This window comes from Neovison vison, chromosome 7, assembly GCF_020171115.1.
Source record: "Neovison vison isolate M4711 chromosome 7, ASM_NN_V1, whole genome shotgun sequence".
Classification (NCBI taxonomy): Eukaryota; Metazoa; Chordata; class Mammalia; order Carnivora; family Mustelidae; genus Neogale; species Neogale vison.
This window is the reverse complement of record NC_058097.1, coordinates 115,574,343-115,600,364: the sequence shown is the minus strand read 5'-3', so window position 1 is coordinate 115,600,364 and position 26,022 is coordinate 115,574,343. Positions and strand designations below refer to the sequence as shown.

General features: G+C 52.4%; 1 protein-coding gene across 4 annotated transcripts in view; it reads left to right on the top strand.

The window, feature by feature from the left end:
* Positions 1-26,022, top strand: part of KIRREL3 (kirre like nephrin family adhesion molecule 3) — a 532,455-nt gene that overhangs the window by 421,786 nt on the left and 84,647 nt on the right. For all 4 annotated transcript variants that reach the window (XM_044258181.1, XM_044258179.1, XM_044258182.1 and 1 more), the window contains 2 exons: positions 19,450-19,599; positions 24,073-24,222. In XM_044258181.1, the coding sequence (XP_044114116.1) occupies positions 19,450-19,599; positions 24,073-24,222 (300 nt within the window). The remainder of the gene's footprint in view (positions 1-19,449; positions 19,600-24,072; positions 24,223-26,022) is intronic.

Sequence of the window (26,022 nt, the reverse complement as noted above, 5' to 3'; positions counted from 1 at the left end):
CACACACTGACCTCAGTCATCCTCATCCCATCACAAGTTAGGGGGGTTAACTCCATTTTGAGGGTAAAGAGGCTCAGAAAGATGAAGTCATCTACCTAAAGGCACCCAGCTATGACCTGGTAAAACAAAGACTCAGACCCTTGGTCTCTTTATCTCTGCCCTGCCTGGGGGAGCTTTGTGTGTTTGGGGGATGAGGGTGGGAATGACTCCCTCTTTCACCAGCAAGGGCAGACCTGGCCGAGCTCCTGTTGTGGATCCACGTAGACGTCCCCCAGCCCATGGCCACCAACCACTCTCTCCCACATCTCCCCACCTTGCACAGCCCACGGACCCCCGGTCAGCCAGCAAGGCGCCCCTCTGATCCTGCCCCAGATTGATATAGACCAGACTCACTACACCTAATATGCAGTGAATTATCTAGAATTCACACCCTGGGGGTACAGGAAGGAGGAGAGGAAGTCTGGGGAGGGGGTGTGTCAGTTCCGGTGGCCCCACAGGCATGTTTTTTTATACCCTGTCTCCGGCCTCTTCTCTCCCAGCCCTGCTCTAAAGCCCGTTGGTTCAGAAAGAGGAGGAGGGACCCGCCATGGGTAAATAACAGTGGGAGAAGCTGGGTTAGCCCTCACTGAACAGGTCTGCCCTATAGAATGTCTCAGAGATTCTAATATGCCAAAGGGCGTGGTGAACCACCAAGAGGGGTGTATGGTTCAGAGTTTCCCCAACTTATTTGACTACAAAGCATGCTTTAGGACTAATGTTTTCTGGAATCCATTTTGAGGAATGGTGGTTTAAGGCCCAGATCCGCCACCAACTTGTGTGAGTTTTGTCAAATAAGAGTAACTCAAGCCTGCCTATGAGAAACAGTAAAATAGCTGGGGGGGTTGGCTTTAGAAACTGTAAAACAATAGAAATAAGATGATGCTGTTATTTAAATGAGACAAGCACATTGTTTCCCAAAGAACATTGCATTAGAAGTCAAACAAAAATAAATAAGTAAATAAACATCTTTAAATATAAGTTTGGTTCCTGACTAGGTGTATGACCTCGACCTTAACCTCTCTTGACCTATATTTTTTTCATCTGCAAAATGGGTATACTTGGGGCACCAAGGCTCTTTCCCCTGTGAGGATATTGCAAAAAGAAGCTATGCGTGATGATTGTGCTACTGCTTTGAGAAAGCATAAAGTACCATAAAATGCAAGGCATTATTATTAGTGTTCCAGGCTAAAACCCTCAATTCAGTCCCGTTTTGCTGAGATCAAAACAGGAGGAGTACTAGGAGAAGGGACCGGCTAGTGGGAGAAATAACAATGACTAATAATTTTCATCCATATGTATGATGTTAGGAGCCTTGTATGAGCATGTCGCTGAGGGGAGAAAATGAATATTTCATGAGTAAACACTAACTGTAGTATTAAGATGAAATGGACAGAAAGGCCCCGGCTTACCTCTGCCACCAGGTTCAGCGAGGAAGGTCAGTGCGGGCTCTGTGGTCTGGCTCCAGGGAGCGGTGCTGCCAGGCAGGAGGGAAGAGCTCAGCCTCCCAGCGGAGATGGAGCGCTGTCTGTCCCCGGTGACTGGTAGAGATAGTCCTGCCCCAGGAGACAGAAGAGCCAATGCCCACATATAAAGCACCTGAGCGGCCTTGGGCAAGTTACCATAGCCATGTTCACACTAGAAAACAGGGGTAATAAGATCAGCTTTGCACAGCCGTAAGGTTCTCAGTCCAAGCCCAGCTGTTTGGAAGAGGGCTTTGTAGCACACACGGGTGGGAAGCGTCATTACTCATTTACTCGCTCAGCGGACGTTTATTGAACATCTACTAATTGCCAGTCACTGCTGTGGCCATTCGTTTGTTATTCGCTGTGTGCCAAACACCCTGTGCATCATTTCATACACATGACCTCCTGTGATCTTCACTACTGTCCTGAGAGGTATCTGTTAGTACTCCCACCTTCCACATGAGGAAATGAGACTTGGGAAACATCAAGAACTTGCCTCAAGCCAGATGGCTAGTAAATGGCACAGTCCAGAGCTATAAGAAGCCAAAACCCTTTATTCTACACTAAATGCCCAATCCTCATCCATGGTACTTGTGTAGAGCCGGAGGGGAACCCCGCTTCCAACGCCCACCAGCTCTGCCCTGGTCCGTCCATGCTTTGTGCTTTCTAACATCGGCGCTGGTTTCTCACCCGAAGGAGAAAACTTCTCAGTCCCCTCCTTTCGCTCTCTAGGATACCTTCCCTTTGTTTTCTGTCCCCACATTCTCCGCCCGACCTCCGTCTGATCGTCTGTCCTCACCCTAGGGTTTTTCACGTCCAGCCCCGTCCAACAGGACGTTTTCCTCCAAGACCCAGGGCAGCTTGTATCTCTTCTCCAGGCCACCCCTTGGGTGCTGTGAACATCGAACACCTCCCACCCCTGTAATACCCTTAGAAGATGGAAGCATCAGATGGGGCAGTACCAGGATTAAACCTAGCCAAATCTTCTCCAGCCCTCTCTGCCCACCACGCAGCGCGAGGACACAACCGTCTCCGCAAATCTCTTCCCTACAGGGCAGTTTCGTGTTATCTTGGCTCATTCTTTCTCCAGAGATGAAGAGATTGTTTTAAACCCGCCGCCCACCAGCTCTGCTCCTGGCTTCCAATGCCATTAAGTTTCATTATAACAAATAAACACCACAATGACATTTATAAGTTACCACTGAGCACAGAAGCACAAATATGAAGCAGATAAACTGCATTTGATCCAAATAATTACTGCAGGCAATATTGGGCTTAGTCTGAGCTGGCAGCCGGGTACCGAGTAATTTATTAGATTGCGTAAGGCAATGTTGCACGTTGAGTTTTTCATTATTGTGTCTCTTCCCCTCTCCGTGGTCTAAATAGGTTAGAGGAGTTTAGACAGTGCCGTGGCCAAACAAAGACAGACTTTGCTCAAGCAGATTAAGGCTGGGAATTACAGCCAAGTGTCCGGGAATGCCTGCTTCCCAACCAACATGGCACTTGAGAGAGAAGAGAGGGTTTCGGATTATCTTGATCCTGCCAGCCAAGGACGGTTCCCTGTGTGTGCTCCCCACCCACTGGCCCGGAAACAGAAGGAGGCCCCACGAGGGAGTACGTGCAAGGATGGATGGAGCTCCCAGGACTCCGAGCCTGGATTCCTGCCGGGGTGCCTTTGTGCTCAGCCAAAGACCCTCTCTACCACAAGGCCCTCTGTAGCTCCGGGCAGCCTCGGACCCCAGTCCCAGATCTCTCCTGCAATAAATAAAGGGAAGGAAGCAGTGTGCCCGCCAACTCTGCAAAACAAAGCAGTGAGAGCTGGCTACCGGCAGCCACCTCCCTGCCAAGCCCAAACTCATAAAGTTTGATTCAAGGGGTTACAATCCCTCCCATTCAGAGTCCCTCCTGCCCCATTCCCCCAGCCTTAGTAAATTACCCAATAAGCAGCAAGGACCTGTAGTTATTGTGCAGTTAAATGGTATTTGCCCAGTAAATCCTGAGCAGGGTACTAACGGTGATATACAGTAACTAATTACGGACATGAATTCTCTCCCCAAGACGCCAAGTGTTACCAAATATTGTTGCGTTTAAGGGAGGAGGCTTGAAAGCTGCTCTGTTTCCCTCCAGTGAAGCCGCGAGTAACTCTTCTATTACAGGAGCTGTCGGCACATCTAGTGGCACTTCTGGCTGGGAGATAGAGACGTCCCGGGGGCCGGGCCTGAGTGGGGCCTGGAGATAGCTCCCATTTGCTGCCCACCCCCACCCCAAACCCCGGCCCCATGCCCTCTGCGTAAGTCTCCCTCCAGCCACTAGCTGGTCCTTTTTGGACAAGGGATGAGAGGTTCAGCACTAGGGTGGCTGTTACAAAGGCGCGAGACCCCAGCCGTGCAGGGAATGTGAGTCATTATTCCCTCAGCCCGGGACCGAGCGAGAAGGCTATTGGGGCTTTGCAAAAACCTTCTGAATGGGGATGCAGCAGGGGAAGATAAAAAATGCTTGTGCCTCTGACAAGCTGTGGATAACTCTTGCCCTAAATTTTTGTTCTTGGACCTGATCTCAGCCCCAGGGGTGCCTGGGGGCATCAGAAGTTTCTCTGGCTGATGGCGGTCTGCAGGTGGGGCAGAGCCTGTGTCCAAGGCAAGGAGTGGTTGTCCTGTCAGGCTCCTTGATGTGTTTTTGGAGCACAGCTGGGGGCAGCTGGAGGACACAGTAGCCAGTCTCTGTTTTCTGAAGAGGTAACCATGAAGCTCCAACACGCTCTGGGCTTATCGGGTACTATGGAGTAAACCAAGACACAGAACTAGAGTCTGCCCGCTCCAATGCACACCGTGACCTTGGGCAGGTTACTTAACCTCTCTGAGCTGCTGTTTCCCAATCCAAAAAAATAGAAGAGATCCTCTCTATCTCTCAGTACCGTTGATGTGATAATGGCTAGCTTTGGAGTTCCCCTGCTTCAAGGGGCTCCCCTGAGAAGCCAGTTCCATCCTTCCCGCCACTAGCTCGTATTCTGAGATGGGCTCAGTGACCCAGTGTAAGCCTCTTAGAAGCTAAGAAAAGCCCTCAGCCCATCCCAGGTGCTTCCCAGCTGCATGGAGTCTCTCTCCTTCCTCTCAGGGTGATGGTAGCACAAAATCTCTCCTTTACCAACACATCCACTTTCAAACAGGCAGGCACAGTAATGGCAAGTTTATTTGGTTTGGTTTGGTTGTTTGGTTAGCGCCTGCATTTTCAGGGTTGGAGAAGGTGATCTGAGCCCTTGCCAGGGTCACAACCAGGTGGCGGCAGGCTGGGTTGGGAGATGTTCGTTTGCTGTGGGGCATCGAGCCAACCGCTGTGGTGAGTCTTGGCATTCAAATCTCCACATCGGGACGGATCTTAGAACCTCCTCCACGGGGTATCGTGCGGGTAGAAGAAGCAAAATAACATATGCAAAGTTCTTCATGGAGTATAAAGTGCATGCACGACTTAGCTGTGGTTAATCCCCTTAACCAACCCGAAGAATGAGACCCAGAGTCCCAGGGCAGGGCGAAGCATCACTTTTTTAATTAGGACACATATATAGTCAGCTCTCAATTATCTGCTGGCAAATTGTCCCCATGCCTGGCAAACTCTATCACCAAGATTGCTTAATGAAGTCCTCTGTTAACATTTCACAGCTTCTTATTTTGCTCTTATTTGCATGAATCCGGAAGGGAATGAAAGTCCTCTAAAGGCAAAACCCGCTGATATCCCTGTCCCCACCTAGGGGAAGGTGTCGAGCTGTGAACACAGTGAGCTGGGGAGGGGGGAGGGTGGCCCGCCTCCAGCTGTCAGCCAGGACCAGAGGTGATGTTCTGCGCCCGGCTGAGTCGGCGGCAGCAGGGAGCTCCATCACTGGCTTTGGTTTTGTTTTGTTGAGTATTAAAAATTCCCAGAACATCAAACGCATCCACATTTAAACGTGAATACTGAAATGCATTCCGGAGTTGAAAAGGCATGTTACTTAGTACTATTCATTATTTTGCACTGTCCTTCACTTTGGATTACTCACACCCTTGCTTCCTCTCCATTAGCGAACATAATTACGAGTTGGTTGTCTTTGGGCTCCAAGAAGGGAGAAATGTGGGACATGGTGATCTACTCCCTGTTGGGAACGACTCCGGAAGCCATGAGATGGTTTCTCTATAAATACCATGTCTGGGTTGCTGTCCCCGATGCAGGGCTGGTGAGTGGCACAGAAGCTGCTCATTTCAAGACCAGACTGCCGTATCCACTCAGGGCACCTGGCTCCCAGGCCCACTTTGGGATCTATCTATGGGAAGCAGCCACCCTGCTCTTCATGGCACACATGGAAACCATCGAAACTGCACAGGACCTTCTGATACCTTGAGCATTTCACAGCAGGACCTTGGGGTCCCCTGCACAGTAGCCCACTGGCTGGAGGGGCCCCTCAAACTTCACCTAGCCTGCCCCCACCCACCTCACACCCTGGCATTCCATATGGGATTCGACTGGCATAGGATTGCATGCACTGGGAAAAAAAATTAGTGACAACCACTGACTTCATCCAACGACATCATGGAGTGGCGAAGGAAACATGGCGCGCCTAGAAGGAAATGGCAGCTAGACCAAGTCCACAGAAAGACAAGTTCCCTCATGGGGCGCCTGGGTGGCTCAGTGGGTTAAAGCCTCTGCCTTCGGCTCAGGTCATGATTCCAGCATGTAGCCCTGAATCGGGCTCTCTGCTCAGCAGGGAGCCTGCTTCCTCTCTCTTTCTCTGCCTGCCTCTCTGCCTACCTGTGATCTCTCTCTGTCAAATAAATAAATAAAATCTTTAAAAAAAAAAAATTAAAAAGGAGAGTTCCCCCAAACCAGAAAGAACCCAGTTCTCCCAGGCATCCCACGGTGCCTCCCAAATGGGCACCAAAACCCACCTGTGGCCGGATTATCCCCGGGAGCTGTAGAACACAGACTCCTGGACCTAGCTCAGACCCACCATCTCAGAATTTCTGGCTTGGAGCCCAGGAAAGTGTATTTTTAGCAAGTTCCTCGTGTGATTTTTTTTTTTTTAAGATTTTACTTATTTATTTGACAGAGACCGAGATTACAAGTAGGCAGAGGCAGGCAGAGAGAGGGGGGAAGCAGGCTCCCTGCCGAGCAGAGAGCCCCTGTGGGGCTTGATCCCAGGACCCTGAGATTATGACCTGAGCCGAAGGCAGAGGCTTAACCCATTGAGCCACCCAGGCGCCCCACCTCGGGTGATCCTTATGCATGTGAGAGTTTTAGCACCCTTTCCCGCTAGCAAGGTCTATACCAGGATAAAATGATTATTTTAAGATGTTTGTTTAAAAAAAAAAAAAAACTTGAGGGTTAGGGCATGGATCTTCCTCAAACAGACCAAATGTCCTTGAGAGATTTGCCTTTACCTCCTCTTCACTCAGTTGTATTCTTCTCAGCTATGGGTTCTCCCCACCCAAAAATAAGACTTTGGATAAAGCAGAACAAAGAACCTTAGACCTGAAAGGGAGGGACCTAACAGACTGAGTCTAGACTCTGCATTGTACACACGGGGAGTCCCGGAGAAGGGAAGAGTCAGGCCCGAGGGCACCCAGGTCAGAGGTGGCAGAAGCAACACCAATTGTGTTGCCCGCCCCCCCAAGCATGCCTCCCCTCCTGACACAGAAACAGTCCCCCAGGTCACCTCTCACCCCTTCCTGCAGGCCAGGGAGAGGGGACCTTGATGCCTCCATCCTTCTCATCTCCTCTCAACCCCTACCAGTTCTATCTCCAAGTGGCTCCCAAATCCACTTTCTTCTTTCCACGGATGCGGCGTTAGCCTGAGTTCCGATGACAGCAACATCTTCCTGATCAGTCTTCCCGTCTTCAAATTGTCCTCCTTCACCCACCCTCCTCACTGTCCCCGCTGTGATCTTCCCCAAAACTCAGATTTGAGCATGTGGGTCAAACCCTTTGATGATTTCTCATTAAGTGCAAACTACTTAGCGTGCACTAGGGGCCGACACACTCAGGCCTACCATGATTCCCTCCCTAGCAATGCTCCCTACGGAACACATCCGCACGCCCACGTGCCGTGCACCTGTTCCTGCCTGGTTCCTAGCGATGGTGGCTGCTCTGCCCTTTTGGGCCTGGGTGCACCTGTTGGGTCAGGTGCCCAGGGTGAGGACACAGCTTCCTGTGTCGTTCCAGTAACTCTTAGAAAAGGGAACAGAGGGGCATCTGGGTGGTTCAGGTCATGATCTCAGGGTCCTGGGATCCAGTCCTGCATCTAGCTCATTGCTCAGCAGGGAGCCTGCTTTTCCCTTTCCCTCTGCCTTTCCCCCGCTTGTGCTCTCTTCTCTCTCTCTGTCAAATATGTAAATAAAATCTTAAAAAAAAAAAAAAGGAAGAAAAAGAAGGAAGGAAGGAGGGAAGGAGGAAAGAAAACAGAGACGCTGGACACTCTGGAGTTAGCCAATCCGTAGCCCTGCCTCCCAATGGTTCCCACCCTGATCCTCTCTAAGAAGGTAACCATATAAGCTATGTCCGCACACAGCCAATGTCCACACTTCCTTTCAGACTCTAATGACTTAGCTCTCCCCTGCTCTTCAGCATCCCCTTCTCTCTCTCCTACTGCTCCTTGCCTTTCCCCAACAAGGGTTCAGGGAGTACATATTCCTGAACACACAAAAGCCTGAGGCTCAGAGACAGAAAGGGGCTTTGCCTGGGCCCCATGGCCAGCTCGCAGCAAGCCGGAGATGGCATCCTAGCTCCTAGCCTTCATGGGCTGCCGGAGTGTCTCCCATCTCTCCTCCATACCCTCCCCCACCATTGCCACCAAACCCTGCACTGCTCTGCCCTTCCCATCTCGGTCAGACTCAGGGAGGACCACAGGCAGGGATGGATGGGCTCCTTCCCAGGTTTGATGCACCAGTATTTCCAGAAGCAGTTATCAGTATCCTCTTGGCATCCAGAGCTTGGCTGAATGGATGGAGGATTACCTCCGCCTGCCTCTCTAATGAGGACAGTGCAGGTTCTGGCCCGGGCCACGGGCTGATCATCAGTAGACGAAGGATTTATAGTGACTTTGGAATCACCCTGCCTCGGCCAGCCCCATTGCTCTTCATTAAAGCCCCACACTGTCCAGGACAACCTTGGTGGAGTATGTATCCTGGGGAGAGGTGTGTGAGACCAGGAGAATCACAGGTTACCTGGGTGCCCCCAGCTCAGACAAGACACAAGGACAGGAAAACGTGCCCTCAGAATTCCTGCCCCACATCCAGCCCCGGGGAGGGGCAGTCTGGCTTTCCTGTATAAGCCCAAACAAAACTCCAGAGCAATTTCTGGAATGTCGGTCATCTCAGCAAGCTTCTCCTCACCTGTGTATCAGAATCAAGTTGCTAGCGGCTGCAGATGGTAATGTGGAGGGTGAATGTGTCTTCACGTCTCTCTCCCGGCAGATGGTCTAGCAGAAACAGTGCACCAACAGGCCCTGTTCTTCTGGCTTCTCTGCTGGTGTTTCCAGTCCCAATCCAAAGGAAGAAGATGGGGTTAGATGACCTTTGGCCATCCCAATAGGGCTCTAAGCTTGTGCAGACCTCGACAGTGGTTAACTGTGCCATCCAAGACAGCGTTCCCCATCTGTCCAGCCTGGAGCTACCCTGTCCCTCTTAGGCGGGCACGTCAGCATCAGTGACTTCCCCTATTTGGAGATGAATTCCCAAGTCAGCCCCAGATGAGAGGACATATTGCAGAACCACCTCTCCTACTACCTGAGATGTGAATGCTTATAAGTTATTCACACCAGCTTTCTCCAGACCCATGGAGCCAACTACCCCCTAGATACCTTCTCCTGGGGATTTGGGGCCCCTGTCCATCATCGTATTTACAACCCCTCCTGAGAGCGTGCAGGGCTCTAGGCACTTTACACGAAATGCCCCATGTCCTTCTCACAAACCACCCAGCAAGCAACTGATTACTGTCCTGGTGGGGAAAGTCAGGTGCAAAGGGCCTGGGGAATATGCCCAGGGGCCACACGGAGGTAATGGCAGAGCCAGAGAGCCAGCCGAGATCACGTGGCCTCAGCTCTTGCTGCTGGAGCATGTTCCGACCTCCATGTGCTACTTACGCCATTTCCCATCTCTGGGAACGTTCCCTCTTTGCCCTCCTATCTGTTAGCCTCAAGGGCACGTCAGAAGCCAACCCTCTGGGACTCCTTCCCTCATTCCCTCAGAAGGAAGCCTCCTTCTTCCTTGGGACTTTCTTTCACTTTGGGCCCTGGTTGTGTGATGCCAGTAATTCTGGCTCCTTGTGAGCCTGTTTGTCTCCTCCAGACTCTAAGCAACTTGTCCCAGAAAATAGATCCATCTCTCGTCTGCCTCCCCACACCTGGCCAGGGGTCCTGGAAGTGGGCACCCCTTCCAGGTAGTGGTCCTGGAAGTGGGGGAGACCTTCTCCTGCCCATGGCTGGCACCATTGCTGGTATTCTCTCACTCTCCAGAAACATCAGTTGCCTCAGTCAGTCTGCTCAGGCTCAATCCCATCCCCCCCAGCTCCTGCTCCCCTGAGTAGGTCATGACAAGACATTCTCCCAAAACTCATTCTTCTGCATTAGGAGCTGGTCCGAGCAGCAGGAAAATGGCAGAAGTCAAGTCTTGGGTTTCTGGTATGACCTGAGTCATCCTGCCCTGGCCCGGTCCCACCCTGCTGGGCACCACCCTGCTGGGCATCTTCTGGTGTCAGCTAGGGGGCCTCTGAGCCAGCTCCTTCCTCCCCCTCCCTTGCTGCCATCTGCTTGCTTCTCGGGAGCAGGGTAGCTTTCCTTAATCTCATAAGACGCAATTTGTATCCTTCAGGCTGGGGGAAAGCTGGCAGTAAATATCCCTCGTACAAGCATTCTTAAAGCCTTCCCCAGCTGGTCACTCTTAACAAAGCAGACGGCAACACTGAGCCTGTTCTGTATGGCTGACCAGGAAGCTTCGGGAGACAGAGGTAGGCTGGGGTCGTGGCAACGGCAGAGCTACAGGGGGGCCCTACAGGCTCCCTCTCACCCTCGAGATCCACAGGAAGGAGCCGATTCCCATTTCCAAAGCCTCCTGGGATCCCTCATGCCGGGTGCTCTGTAGCCCCACTTTTTTTGTGTTTTAAGATTTATTTATTTTAGAGAGAGGGGAAATGGAGGGTGACTGATGGGGAAGAGGGAGAGAGAGAGAAAATCTCAAGCAGACTCCGCACCCAGCTTGGAGTCAGATGCAGGGCTGGATCTCATGACCCTGAGATCGCGGCCAGAGCTAAAACCAAGAGGTGGATGCTTAACTGACCGCACCACTCAGGTGCCCCAGAGTGTGGCCCAATTTTTAGTGGTCCTGGGCTCAGGAAGGATTCAGGGATGGTGATGAAAATAAGAACAACCCCCTGGAAAACACCTCTGTGTACCAGGATCATTAAATATGAGTCCTCTCCCCACAGCTGTGCGAGGTAGGTGTGTCACTCCCGTTTCAGATAAGGGTGACGAACGTGCCAGGTCATTCTGCTAGTGACGGGGCCAGAGGTCCAGCCCAGGCCTGCCTGACCCTGTGTGCTTTCCATTCTCCAAGATCCAGGTCCTGGCAGGTACTCAGAGCAGGTCCCTCAGGATACCTGTCACTAGTGCCTTCACTTGTGTGTTTTTCCTAACCCAGAACAGCATCTCTCCTCCGTCGCATTCCCCATATCATGATTCCTCCTCCATGAAACCTCTAGGTTTCCTCCCTCCAGCCCTCCGCTTGCAACAGGCCTTTCTCAAACCCCAAAAGAACTTTATGTGACCTCTTGATGAGACTGAGCCCTTTCTCCCTTGCAGCTTAGTGACTTACAGTCAAACGTGGCCATCCGCACACTCTCAATAAGTTTTGCTGAATGTCCTGGGAGTTGAAGCAGGCGGGGTTTCAGCTGGGCTGCCCCGCACTCTGGCACAGGGGTGGTGGTGGGTGCGTCCCCAGGGCACCGGAGAAGTCCTCGCTGTGCCGGCATCCTCAGGGCATCACTCAGCCTTTTGGGGGCCCTGTGCCCTTATCAGCAGGACAAGGGTGACTGTGTACATGGGTTTGCAAAGCACTTAGAAGCCAGGCAAGCAAGCATTCCAGGCAGCCTAGTTCCTGTCCAGGAATGGCTGGGATTAACACTCAGGGCAGTGGTCTCCATGCTTCAACCTGCTGCTAGAGCAAAGCCTTGGCCAAAGTGCCCTGTCCAGGGGTAGGGGGAGAAGGCACACAGCCTGTGTGCCAGCCCTGGACCGCCTTGGATCTGACCCCTGACCATAGATAGAAAGAGAATGATGTCAGGGACAAAGAGACATCAGCACCCTGCCCCCACATCATGCTGCAGGGAGGTTTGCACTGGGCCTTCTCTTTTCAGCTACTCTAACCCCAGATCTCATGCCATTGGCACCAGCCCATGCTGACCCTGTGTGTATTCCAGCTAGCCCCTGCCATGGGACCACCTGAGCACCTGATCAGTGACTAGGGGAGAGGCACAAACACCTACATCCATAGGGGTGACAACAGACTCGGGACACTCAGTACTAGAAGGTGTCCCCGAAAGATCGGGGCTGACAATTATGAGTGGCGGGGGTGGGTGACCTGAGCCTGCCATTAAACCCTGACTACCAAGCACATGAGCCCACTAGGTCCTCCTCCTGCTTGCTTTTTTTTTTTTTTTTTTTGAAGATTTTTATTTATTTATTTGACAGACAGATCACAAGTAGGCAGAGAGGCAGGCAGAGAGAGAGAGGGGAAGCAGGCTCCTTGCTGAGCAGGACCCTGGAATCATGACCTGAGCTGAAGTCAGAGGCCTTAACCCACTGAACCACCCAGGCGCCCCCTCTTCCTGCTTGTTACACACACGCACACACACACACACTCTCTCTCTCTCTCACATGCACACACACACACTTACACACATACACACTCTCTCTCTCTCACATGCACACACACACACTTACACACATACACTCTCTCTCTCTCTCTCTCTCTCTCTCTCTCTCTCTCACATGCACACACACACACTCACACACATGCACGCATACACCACAGCAGCCAGGTCCCCAGAGTACTGTTCTAAAACCATCACTTTCGGTGATTCGGCCCTTATAACCTCGGTCTTCCATTAAAAAAAACCCTCTTCCCTCCCCAGGAAATAATCAGAAATTGAGAGATGACCTTAGATCAGGGGTCAGAGGTGTGTGAGCTCAGAGGGAATCGTGCGGTCCTCAGCATTTTAAATCTTTTACTGGAAGACGGTGGGGACCTCCCAGAGCCAGATGGTGATGGTTCATTCCGTGCTAATGTGTCCTGCAAGTCCCCCAAAAGAGTCTAAGGTGAGGGCCACGTGGCCAGGGCTGGGAGGGGGTGGCCTCTTCAGGGAGCCTGCTGGGCGGATGGAGATGAAGGAGGGAGGAGGGGCGGAGGGGGTGCTTTCAAGAAAGCAGCCTGGAGAAGTCATGAGGAGAGAGGCAGCTGGGCTGCTGCCGAGAGGAGCACAGAGGGAAACAGCTGGCAGGAAGACCGAGGACCAGGCAGACGGGGTGGCAGGAGTGGAGGACTCCCAGCTGTGCTGCTGCAGGAGGTGGAGGGTGGGGAGGGGACAGGAAGCCCTGCCCCAGGACTGGAGCCCAGAGGCTTCCAGTGCTCCGTCCCCGCCGCTCTCTCTAGCCCAGGCTGCACCTGCACCTCTCCTTTTCAGCGCTGAAGAGCCCTCCTGCCACCTGCCACTCCCGCCCCCACACCTCCTCCCGCCTGCCAGTCACCAGCCATCCTGACTCAGAGCCCGCAGCAGCGCGGGCTGCACCCATGGTTCCTCAGGCTGGGGCTCCTCAAAGCCGCCCCCCTTCCCAGCCACATATGGCCCCTGCTTCCCGCAGTTTGAAGAGAAGGCGCCCAAAGGCCGCACCTGCTAAGCACTCCTGCATCCAGGCTCCTCTCCTCACCTGCTGAGCAGGTTGGGTGAGGTAGAGCCGGGGGCGGGGGGATCTCTGCACTGGGGCCCTTCAGAGCCAACTCTGAGCCCCACTGAGCCACTGCAGAACCTCGAGGCTGGCATTTCTCCTCTCTGAGCTCAGTGGGGAGAACCATATCCCTCCCGACTTCAGAGTTGTCAAGGCCCAGGTGGAAAGCTGGGAACACGCCCTCTTGCCCTGCAGAGTCCACAGCAGCGTGGGCATGTAGGGAGCCTGCAGGCTGCAGACAGTCACCTCACGGGCTCTCCAGTGGCCCCTGGAGCCTCCTGTTCCACACGGCACCTCCCTTCCCGGGATGGTGAACAGGAAAGCGTGCCTGCAGCACCCCTGGGAGCCCATCCCACACAATCCAACCCACCAAGTGTGTTTCCATCCAGGCCTTCCCTGAGAGTCTCCCTAGACTTTGCAGTCCTGGCCAAGGGCAAGGGAGAATGTGGTCTCGGGCGGGTTCTGTGCATTCCCAGGAGCCAAGGACCGTGTAGCCAAGGGCCCCCAGGAGGCAGCTCAGGAACAGGACTGCTGGGCCTGATGTCCCTCCCCACCACTCAGTGCCCTGGGACCCCGGACAGACTCATCCTTGCAGGGGCCTGATGGGGCCACCTGTCACACAGGACTGACTGTGAAAAGCATTTGGTCAAATAACCTATGTAAAGCTCTAAACGCTACACACAATGAAAGTTACCTATTATTAATTCTACGACAGTAAAGTATTATTTGTGATATATAGCTAGTTCTATATATTCATATAACAACACAGCTATATAGATAATGACTATTTATATAATACCAAGTGCCAATAATTATTATACCTCTTTTTGTTCCTGCCCCCCACGATGGCCAGTACTGGACTGCGCCCTAAACCCACCCTAGCTCAGTGTTGTTGACCAGCAGCTGGCAGGGGCCATGTACACTTTGAGAGAAGAACCAAGAAACTGCTTTTCACTCCAAAGATCCCCTGATTCTCTTTAAATGGTCTGAGGACCATGGTTGGTGGGGTTTAATAGGGGGAGTCCTGGTTTGTGGATAAAAATCCGAATCTAGACCCTTAATTCAATAACCAACATGGGATAGTGACAAGAAAACAGGGTTTACAACAGGAGACATTTGAGTCTATTGTACTTGTGGGTACAATACACACCACTGTGTGACCTTGAGTTACACTTGGGCTAACTGGGTGACCTTGAGCCTGTCACTTTATTTCTGGGAGCTCAGCTCATCTGTGAAATGTGGTAGTAACACCTGATTAACACTGTAGTTATATTCAGACTTGGTTAAAGTGGGTCTTCCATGAATAACCCAGTTATTTTTATCCTATAAAGTCTGACTCCTCAAGACTCTGACCCTTCACCTTCATTTCTCACCTCGTTCCTGTATGGTGTGCTCGGCACAATATCTCCCTAATCAGTAGTTTAAAACATAAAAACAGTTTTGCTTCATGACCGCAGATCTCAGAGGACAAACAGAGTAGGTCACAAGTCAAGTTTATTCAGTCACAAGGTCACAAGGTCACAAGTCAAGTTTATTCAGTCACAAGGTCACAAGTCAAATTTATTTAGTGCATATGCATTAGATCAGGTGCCAAGAATATAAGACGAAAAGGACAGCCGTGGTTCCTGCCCTGAGTTTACCCTCCATTTCTCACTTACCTTTGTTCCTTTGGCATCTGATATATAGTAAATGCTCAATAAAGGTTTGAAGAAATGAAGGGGGGGATGATAAGGAGCAAAAGTGGAGAGGAGGAGAGAAGAGAGAAGTCAGTCACCCCTTGGTGACTGGAAGTGCCTAGAGGCACAGGCAAAGCTCTTGGAGGACAACTTGGCATTCAGTGAGGTCGGGGCTGGTTGGGGAGCCTGGAGAGAGGGGCGATTCCACCATGGTGGGATGTCAGTGACGTGGAACAGGTAACGCGAGGGAACGGCTGCTGAGCACCCCAGGGAGAAGGCTGTCCGATTTTGGAGAAGTTCATCAGATGCTGTCTTGCAGACAGTGGAGAGCTATGGACTACGCATCCCTTGCAAAGGGAGAGAGTGCATGAGGAAAGTGGTGGTTTAGGAGGAAGAGTCAGGGTTGGACCCAAAGGCATTCGCAGGCTGTGAAAGAACCTAGGCGGAGGTGGGGAGGGCTCCGATTTTGGGTTGCAGAGGTAGGAATGGAGAGGAAAGGGTAGGTCTGAGAGGTACTGTGGAGGAGGGGCTGGGCCACACTTGGTGACGGAGAGGGATTGAAAATAAAGCAGGAAAGGGAGGTCGCACTGACTGCCAGGCTTTGCAGCAGGAGAACGTCAGTGGGCACAATGGGAAACTGAAGCGGAGAACTTGGGATGGATGGCTCAAGGTGTGCGAGTGGGCACAGCACACACTCTGTGTCCAGAGAAGAGTTGTGTGGGTGTGTGGTTGTACAGACGTTCACTCCCAGAAGGAAGGACCACGTCATATCCATCTGTTCCCCACAGCACAGGGCAAGGCCTACCTCGTGGCAGGTCGCAGTCAACAATGTTCTCAAGGAGCTCCCTGTCTACCTACTATAAGGCCTAAGAGGTTCTAAAAGATCCTGGGCTCCCTCACCGTTCACTTCCTGGGAGCAGGAAAGACAGGGAAAAGAAACCAGCTGTGAGGAACAGATGAAGAGCATTTTCTGGCCAGAAAACTACACCCACAGATGCACGCTGTGTTCCTAGGGCCTCTGAAGCCCGAAGGAGAAGACTCAAGGTGTGTCCTCTGGGTGAAAAGACAGCGTGCCCAACCCTCCACCCCCTCCTCCCACAGCAGCGTGACTTTTATCGACTCTCGACAGTGACCCTCAGCTTGTGATCCTATTTGAAAAAGCGTCTCATGGATTTGAAAGAGAAAATATTTCTAGTGGCATGTATTTAACGCACAGAAATTAAAATCAGATTGAAAAAGAAATTGTCAGAGCACCCATCATCCCCCCAAAAAATGGGTAATGTCTTTTGGGTAGTTTTGTTGAGACTGTCCACTGTTATCTCTCTCTGCTCCCACCAACTCCCACCCCAACCCAAGAGACATTCTTTCCATAGAAAAGCCCGAAGGGGTCCAAACAGACCCAATGTGGGACCCGAAAGCTCTTTCAAGCCTGCTGGGATGGATCAGATCATCCTCCCCCCCTCTCGCCACACCCCACCCCCCTCCCCTGTCCCTTCAGGCTGCTCTCTGTGGGCTCAGGGCTTACTGGGGGGATCTCATGGTTGCCCCAATGCCTGGCTCTGAGACACGGTCCAGAGTGAGCTAGTGAGCTCTCTGCGTCCACCTCCACAGCGGATTTCGGCTTTCCTGCACCAACCAGGGCTCACCCCCCGCCCACCCACCAACCCCTCGGGATGCCCTCTGTACCTCAACTTTCTGTTACCCTCACCCACATCTGCGGAAGCGGTACTGGGGGTGGGCGGAGGAGGGAACACCTCCCGCATCAGGGTCCACACCACTGGCTTCCGGCCTTCTCATTACAGCTGACAACCTGCTAATTCTCTCTGATAACACAATCTTTGGCAGCCATTGCGGCTGTCTTGACACTGTCCTTCTTGCAAGGAAGATTTTGAGATAAAAGAAGGAGTTGTGAAATCATCATTGAGCCAGGAGAAAAGAGCCTCAGAAAGGAGTGCCCCCCACAGCTTTCTCCCTCCCCCTGTCTTCCCTTCCCTCCCCTCCTCCTTGCCCTCTTTCCCTTCCCGGCCCCTTCTTCCAGCCTCTCCGGCACCCTCCTCACGTCCCTCCATCCTCTGGCTCCTTCTCCAGAACTCCCCCCCACCCCACTTTTCCTTTCTCTTCTCTCTCCTCCTCCTCCTTCTCCCTCTCTTGTTTTGGTGCCAGAAACAGTCTAATTACAACAGAGAACTTGAAGAGCCTGAGAGGAAAAAAATAAATAAATTAACCCACCACACATAGCTGATTAAAATGTCCTATGAAATCTAATTTGTAAAGCTCAAATCAGAATAAAAAGTGTTACTCCCACAATTCAGGGCCAATTTGATTTTTAATGAGACCCCTCAGAGACCCAGCCAAAATCTCATCAGGTTGCAACCGCGGCTACCTTCCCACCTGCCACAAGCAATCCGAGGTGCCCCCAACGTCTGCTCCTGGGGAGCCCCACCACCGAGCCTGCCATTCTGGCCCACTTCCCTCGGCTTCTTTATATGTCCATCACTCCCTTCTTTGGGCCACCTGCTGCTGAGAGCATGGCCTTACCCATGGTCTTACCCAAGTCTGAGCCTAGGCCATTGTGTCCCCAGGATGGGCAACAGCTAGTTTCCAGGACCTCTGTGGCCATACCTGACTTTCCCATGTTGCAGCAAGAAGAGGCCGGGGCAGCAGCCTATCCACCAGGACCCCCTTCCTGGGCTGTGTGTCTTTAGCTGCCGAGCAGGGTGTGGAAAGAATGTGGGCTTGGAAGTCACAGAGAAACCCCCCTTACCCCCCGCTGCCTGGTCAGACCCCAGCTCCACCACTCATTAGCTGTGTGATCTTGCATTGGTTGCTTTGCCTCTCTGATCCTGTTTTCCTTGCTGTAACAGCAGGCTATTTCTGCCCTGACATGTAAACAGGTTACAGAAGGGAGGGCACGTGAAGCACTTTTTGCTGTGGGTCAGAGGGTAAATGTCAGTGTCCTCTTGTCCGTGCACCTGCAGCTTCCCAGGGACCACGGATCACCCCAGCCCATTCCTCAGCTTCCCCTCCAGGACCAGCGGAGGGGATCTGGGCACTGCACAACTCAGTAGGGGAAAATACAGTCTATAAAGCCAGAAAGTCTTATATTTCTAGCCCTTGTCTTGCCACTAAACACTTTGGGGATAATTTAGCGAACATCCAAGCCCCTGCAAACCGGACTGGGTAAGGTCTTGCGGTTACGACCACTGCAAAGCTAAAGGTAGTGCATACGGGAGACTGGCTCGGTAACGACCAAGCACGGCCCCTCTTAGTATTTGCCACTTCCTTGGGCCCCATTTCCTCCTCCAGAAAGTGGGGATTAAAACAGTACCTACCTCATAGGTTGTTATGAGGGTGAAAAGGTTAATGAGCTAATATTTTTAAGATTTTTTTTTTTTAATTTGACAGAGAGAGAGATCACAAGTAGGCAGAGAGGCAGGCAGAGAGAGAGAGGAGGAAGCAGGCTCCCTGCTGAGCAGAGAGCCCGAAGCGAGACTCGATCCCAGGACCCTGAGATCATGACCCGAGCCGAAGGCAGCGGCTTAACCCACTGAGCCACCCATGCACCCTAATATTTTTAAATCTTAGAACAGTGGCTGGGACGTGATACATACTGGGGTGGGGGAGGGGTCTGGCTGACTTGGATGGCTCGGGGCTGTCTCGCTCCCAGGGGTGCATGGGAGAGCTTGGGGTCACACCCAGTGACCTTCTCCCAGGTGGTAGGGAAGCCGGAGCTGGGGCTGCCACCAGAAAAAAAGGGGCAAAGCAGGTACGCCTGCACGTGCTGGGCCACGCTATATCAGCCTGGGAACTACTGAAACAATAATGTTTTCCCTGGATTCTTGGGTTTTTAACCAACGCGCTCTACTCCCCATCTCCAGCTTGCCTTCTTGAGGCTCACCCCCACAGGAGGGCTCCCTCCTGTTTCTGCTCTGTAGTGGGAGGAGGGGCAAGCCAGCAACAGCAAGTAAGAGTTAGCCCAGTGGAAAGTGGCAGAGCTAGTCCCAAGGGTGGCTGGCTCAGCCTCTTTGGGGGCTGGAGGAGGCTGGGTCACAGTGCGTGTGTGTGTGTGTGTGTGTGTGTGTGTGTGTGTACACTAAGGACTGATGACTGGTGGCTTTGAGCCAGCTGCTAGAAGCAGGGAATTAAGCTGGGGGCAGGTAGGAAGCTGTTGCTGGGCCCCAGGCAGGAAGTAAGATGCAGTGGGGGGGGGGGCATTGGGGGTGCTTCTCCCCTGGGCCAGCTTCTTAACTGGGGAAGCCTCCAGACACTGCTCCCTACAGGTAACTGACTGCTGTGCTTATTTCCTTCCCAGGCCAAGTGTACTCCTTCAGCCAGCAACCCCAGGACCAGGCTGTGGTGTCGGGCCAGCCAGTGACTCTGCTGTGCGCCATCCCCGAATATGATGGCTTTGTCCTGTGGATCAAAGACGGCTTGGCTCTGGGTGTGGGCAGGGACCTCTCAAGTGAGTACCCCCAGACTTGTGGCCTCCTCAGGAACTTCACCTTCATGGGCATTTGGAGATTAAATCTCCAGATTTCATTGTGCATCCCCCCACTCAGGCAGAGTCAGGATGGGCAAGCTCTGCGTCCAGGACCCATAGGACTTTGAGAGCCCTTCCGACCACCGGTAATGAATTATCTGTAAACCCTCAAATCTGGTGGCCAAACCCGAACAGGGTGGCCCTGAGGGATCTCTTCAAGAAAGTCAAACACATTTCAGGTAAAGTCAGATGCCTAGAAGCAACGTGTTCCCTTTTCTTGGTCCAGAATGTATCCCCCATTTAAGTCATCGCCTGGCTCTTCCTGGGTTTCCATCCACTAAAGGGAGCCAAGGAAATTGAACACTCACAGAGGAACCAAGTTGGTTTTACGGGTTACCATGGGAGGAAAGAAAAGAAAAGGAGCCCACCCAGGCTGGTTTTGAGCAAGGATGTCCCAGTAGGCTCCCGTCACTTGCAGCTAAGCTCCCCCAGTTGGCGAGAAGTCCTTTCATCCGTTAACCGTGGTGAATGTCAGCCCTTAAGTTCATACAGATGTCTTTCCGATCCATCCTTCACCCCCGGGAGACAAAAGAATAGACTGAGCCACCCGGTCACTCACCCATCAGCAAATATTACTCTCCCCTGGGGAGGCAGGCATGTGACTGCTCGCGAGGCTTAGCATAACCTGGAAAATTCGGAACAAGGGATCCAGGTATCCCGGCCATTGGGGAATGGCTGAGGGTAGAAGAGGAGAAAAAATATATATGTATGTATTCAACTGAGAAGTCGCTTTGCTTCTCTCGTGGTGTACAGCTGCAGGAAAATAAAAATCGAAGTGCACTCAGGAACATGATGGTTGGGAAATTAATATTTTAAAATGTGAGTTATGTCTTGCCAAAAATGTATATTGAAACATTATAGCCATGGTCAATAGCATCACCGGGTTTGAGTGCTCCAGCCCCGCTGAGCATGGATAAAATACACAATAATATCTCCAAAATATACTGTGCTGCCATAAAATTTAAGTATTATGGGAACCAGCCAATTTCAGGGGCTCTGAACTTCCTTACCCTAGAGAAACTGGGGGAATGATCTCACCCTCCCAAAAGAGCATCACTCAAGCTCCGCGTGGCTTTGAGCTTGGACCAGGATCATTGCTAGCTAAGAAAGTGCTCTGGGTTCCTGGTCAGTGGTTTGCAGCCTCCAGGCAGGGACTGGGGTCTTTTCTGGGTTGGTGGCCAAGAGGAAGTCCCAGGTCACCACGGATGTGCATCACCACACGGATAACTGACCCTGTGGCATCCAATTCCATGAATGGCTTTCTGGACTCAGGATTGGGTCCTGCTAAGTACGGAGGGACAACGGGGTTCTGATGAATTGGGGTCTGTTTGCTCTCTGACTTGACCTCGTTTATATAAAGAAGGTTGTCTGTCTCCTTGCAAAGCCACTGAACTCAAATTCCTAGGAAAGTGTTTTCTATTTGATCACCGATCCCCAAAAAAGCGTCAGGAAGATAATGACAGAAACTCACATGCTCCATAAATACTGTTTGCTTGTTTAACAAGAAACAGGAAAAGGTCCGGATTTCACTCAGCAGGTGTTCACACAGCACTCGCTAACGGCACAGGTTTCCCCATGGGGAAACTGAGGCCCAGAATTGTAAGACTCCAACCTGCACAGTTCTATCCTCTTTTGTTTTACCTTTATCCTTTTCTGTGTGACACGGCTCAGCTGACAGGAATCATGCCCTCACTGAAGACCTACCTACCCGTCTTTCTGTTCACCAAGGCTGGAAAACACTTTCAAAGGAAATGATTTATAAATGCATGCCCTCAGATTGATAGAACGTTCTTCTTCTGAGAAGCCCAAATGATTCTCAGACATTATGTCATAAATTACAATGATCCACAGGGAGAAAAGAGGATTCCCCCCTTTATTTGACGGGTAAATGAAGTCACAGTTGAGAAAGAAATTGATTCAAACATACACCCAATCCCAATGTGTGAGACTCTAGGGGAGGGAAGAATTCTGTTAGGGATCCTAACACCTCAAAATCCTGGCACCCTGCGTGTTCTCGCCGCGAAAGACAGGGACCCTTTTGGCTATGCCATCTCACGGTCATGTTTGTTTAAACCAGCATTTACAGACTCTACTCGCTGCCACTCACTTAACATGGGTGATCCCACTTAATCTTCACTGTGATTCTATAAGATACTGATCTTGTCCACATTTTGCTGATGAGGAGATTGACACACGCATAAGTTCAAGTAACATGCCCAAAACAACAGAGCTAGGAAGTGACAGAATGGGCATTTGAACCCGGGCACCGAGACTGTAGAACCCAATAATTTTGCATCCTCTGAGCATAGCTAAAGAGAGTCATGATCCTATGGAAGGAGGTAGAACTTGCTCAGAATCAGTGCCTCTGGGCCTGCATTTTCCAAAGATCCTGCCAGTCCGTGGGACAGCATTGCAGCTCGTTGCCTAATTAGGCAAATACAAACAAACCCATCACTGATGTTTTCAGCAGCTCATGAGAGCAAAATTCCTGCTGCTGATAGCTTGCAAGACAACAAAAACACAAGCTCCAGCCAAGATGCCTGCAGGAGACCAGGGACTAATCAAGGACAGCGGGATCCAGAGGCTGGGCTGGAAGGGCTGGGGGCGGACAGCCAGCTACTTTAAGGGCAGCAGCGGGGAGAGGGCTGGGCAGGAACCCATTTCCAGCCCCTCGTCCTGGCCCTGGGGAGAGCCAACTTAACTTACCTGGGCTTCTTCCCAAAGCCCAGCAGAGGACAGGAAGGGCAGGCAGGAGGGGAGGTGGTGCTCTTGGGGGTACAGCCGTCTGCCTTGTGAATGCCTTAGGCCGGGCCAGAACAGCTGTGCCAGGCGGGGCTGTTTGACTACACCATGGGGACGATGCTAGCCAGGAAGACATGAGCCTGAAGGCTCAGCTGCACAGGAGGCCCCCATACTGCATACTGGGAAGGATCACAGCTGTCTTCTGGACAAGGGATGGGTGCCAGTGGCCCCTGTGCAGCTCACCTGTGGGGACGCCTGCTCCACCGCTGCAAGACCCTTAGCTTACGATGTGAGGGAGCTTAGCGCTCCAATATTCCCTCTAGGATAGAAAGCTGCTCTGCTGTGTCCCTGACTGTGCTTACATGCGGCTACTGATGGGGATCTCACTACCACCTCTGGTACCCTATCCCTGCTGGACCTTTCAAATTCTATTAAGAATATTCTAAAGTATTTCCCCACATTAATTCTGTCACTGGTGCTAGCTCTGTCCTTGGGAACTCCTTGAACACATCTAACCTGCACTTAGAGACGGGAAGCATTTGGAGAGCTACTCCATGTCCCTCTGTCTCTCTGTTTCTGTCTCTCTCTCTCTTTCTCACTGGCTCTAAAAGTCTAGACCAACCCCTTCTTCCTACAGCACATTTCTGAGAACTCACACTGTCCTGGTGAAGGTCTTTTAGAACGAGGAGATGTTTGTAGCTGCTGGAGGGTGGGTGGGCCTCTGAGGAGAGAAAGGAAGAGAACAGGGAGGAAGGTCTCTGTAAGAGGCTGGTGGACGGTGGGGAGGAGAGGAGACAGAGCTCAGGTAAGGGGACGATGGGAAAGAGATCCTTCTGGAAGAGACTAAGGAGGTCTCGGGCCCAAGGACCGGGACAGGGGATCTGCCCAGCCTGGCCAGCCACGACTTCTGTCAGTATTTACATTCACCCTTCATAGCAGGAGGAAAGCTGATTAATGATTTATAATTTTCAAATTTTTATTTATCCATTACTTATCACCAGTAGTATAAGGGCCCCCACATTCCTAAGTGTCCTGAGTTCCTCATAGTAAGTGCTTAATCAGGCCCTGGGTTCTGAGGTGGGGAGGAGGAGTGACCAGAATAGGGCCCCTTAGGGTTCAAGGTGGCCAGAGGATGCCAGGCACTGTTCAGGTTTGCCTCGATTTCTACTTCCTGCCCATCCTGAACTAACCACCCCCCCAAAGTCATTCTTGCTTCTTTTCCAGAGATTTCTGTTTTCCCCTGTCTCTTTCTTACTCTGTCTGCTGAGAACTGCAGCCTGGGTCTCTCTGTCTCTCTGTGTGTTTCCTTATCAAAATGCATGTCTGCTTGGTAAACCACAGTGCTGAGCACACTGTTTACCAGACTACCCATCCTGCTGTGTCTGCCCACACAGCATTTCCATCTCTGCTCTCTCCGTCCTCTCCCATCAGAGCCTCTCCAATATTCCTAAACCTACATGCACACACACGCTGCCCAATACCCAGGGAAAGCTCTTTTTCCTGTGCTCCTCACGCCGAGGTCAGGGCCCTGAGCAGTCACCTGCCATGCCAGCCTCTAAGCCCAGCCCCAGCTCGCGAGTCCCACCGTGGTGCCTGTTAGGCAAGAACGCCCCCCCCGGCCCCGCCCCCCTGACATGCGCACTGTGTCCACAGGCTACCCACAGTACCTGGTGGTAGGGAACCACCTGTCCGGGGAGCATCACCTGAAGATCCTGCGGGCAGAGCTCCAAGATGACGCTGTGTACGAGTGCCAGGCCATCCAGGCCGCCATACGGTCTCGCCCCGCACGCCTCACCGTCCTGGGTAAGAGCTGTTGCCGCGCGGGGCAGGGGCGAGGATGCTCCAGGAAGCACCGTGCGCTTGCTTCCAGAAGGGCCTCCACACTGGAGGAAGCCCAAAGGGGTTACCACACGGGGCTCCGGCGGCTGCTGCCCCCACTGCATCAGGACCCACTTCCCCTGCTAAAAGGGGAAAGTGAAAGTTCCTGCCCTGGGAATCAGAGGGCACTGCTAAGCAACCTGTGACCCTGTCCAACCCCAGCCGGTTTGACTCCAGCTTAAGGTGCTAAAAGGGGCTCTGAATGCCTATTTATTCCATGAGAAAGCGTGTTCTGCACGTGTGTAGGGCCGGGTGTAGGCAGTGGAGATACGGAGGAGAGAATGACACATCCTCGAGTCCATTCTGTCTCCAACTAGGTGCTAACAAAGCATGATTTCAGCACCCCTAGGGACCACCGCTGCACCTGTTCCTTCCCCATGCTCCGCCGTTCCCTGGGAGCCCCGGCTGTCCACTGGAGAGCTGACTGCCTACATCATTCCTAGGAAAATTCATTTTAAGCCCTTATGCCAAACCAGACCTTTGCCCCCTTGACCTTTCTTCCTCTTGGCTTCCCAGGGGCCCAGTGGCCCTAAGACACCTCCCTGAGAGGTCTCCACCTCTCAGACCCACCTGAGGACGAGGGAGTGAGCTCGGCTCCTCTTAAAGGGCCTCCTTCCAACTTTGAGGTCACGCCCTGTCAGCTCCTCTCCAGCCAGCTGCTACTGCGGACCAGGCCCCTGAGAACCGGCCGTACACAGAAGGCATAAGAGCAGACATGTGCGTGAACTGTAGAAACCCTCTCAAAGCCCTTCCGCTTATGCTATCCCGGCTATTGAGACGCAAGACAGTGGGACAGGGATTGTTGGCCTGGATGAGAAACTGAGGCTCAGAGATGCCAACGGCCTGGCCCCGGGGTTCTCCCAACTAGGGCTCCGGTACCAGCGCACTGCCTCCTGAGTGAGGCTCCACCAGTCCCGCGAAGGACAGGACCCAGGCAGCAGAGAGGGGAACCTGCCTGCCTCTTGGCAGCTGCTGTGAGGCTCCGACCACAGGGTCAGCAGCTGGGGTCCTGCCTCCTTGCCTGGAGGATAAGGCACGTGGCTGCTCCTGATGAAATATTTAAGAGCATGTCAGGTTATCTTCAGATGGAGACAGCAACACACGGGCACGTTATGCCAAGCACGGCAGGAAGCCCAGGCGGACCACTTACCAAGCTCAGGGCTTGGATTCTTGACACTTAACTCTGGGCCGACTCCAGAACCTCCTCCTGACCCCAGGGTCTCCTCTAGCCTGTGATGAAGGAAAGAGAAAAGCAACCGGGTCCGGCGGGGTAAATACGCTGGGCAGCTCAGTCCAGAAGGGCCCACAGAAGAGGAATCAGGGATACGAAAGGGAGAGGCAGACTCCTCACGTCTCCTGAGATGGTGGCTAGAACGGGAATGGGGGTACAGCGCGGTGCAGAGGTGTGGAGAAGCGCAGGAGGATTTAGCGTCGAATTTTTTCTGATTTTTGAGTATTGTGCAATGCCGGAACTGATTTGGGCATCTCCAGAGATGAACCCATTCCCCATCCTCAGAATAATCCACCTTCTGCTGCCTTGCTCCCACTGTAGAGGGTACCAAAGAATGCTAAGTTGAGAGGGACCTAAGCACTGGTCCCTCCTAACTTCACGCAGGACTTAGACTAGATGCACACGCAGCTCGTCATCAAGTTCTCATCCTGCTGTCTGAGCTCCGCCTGTCACACCCAACCATTCACAGCCTGCCTCCTTTCCCCTCTCACGGA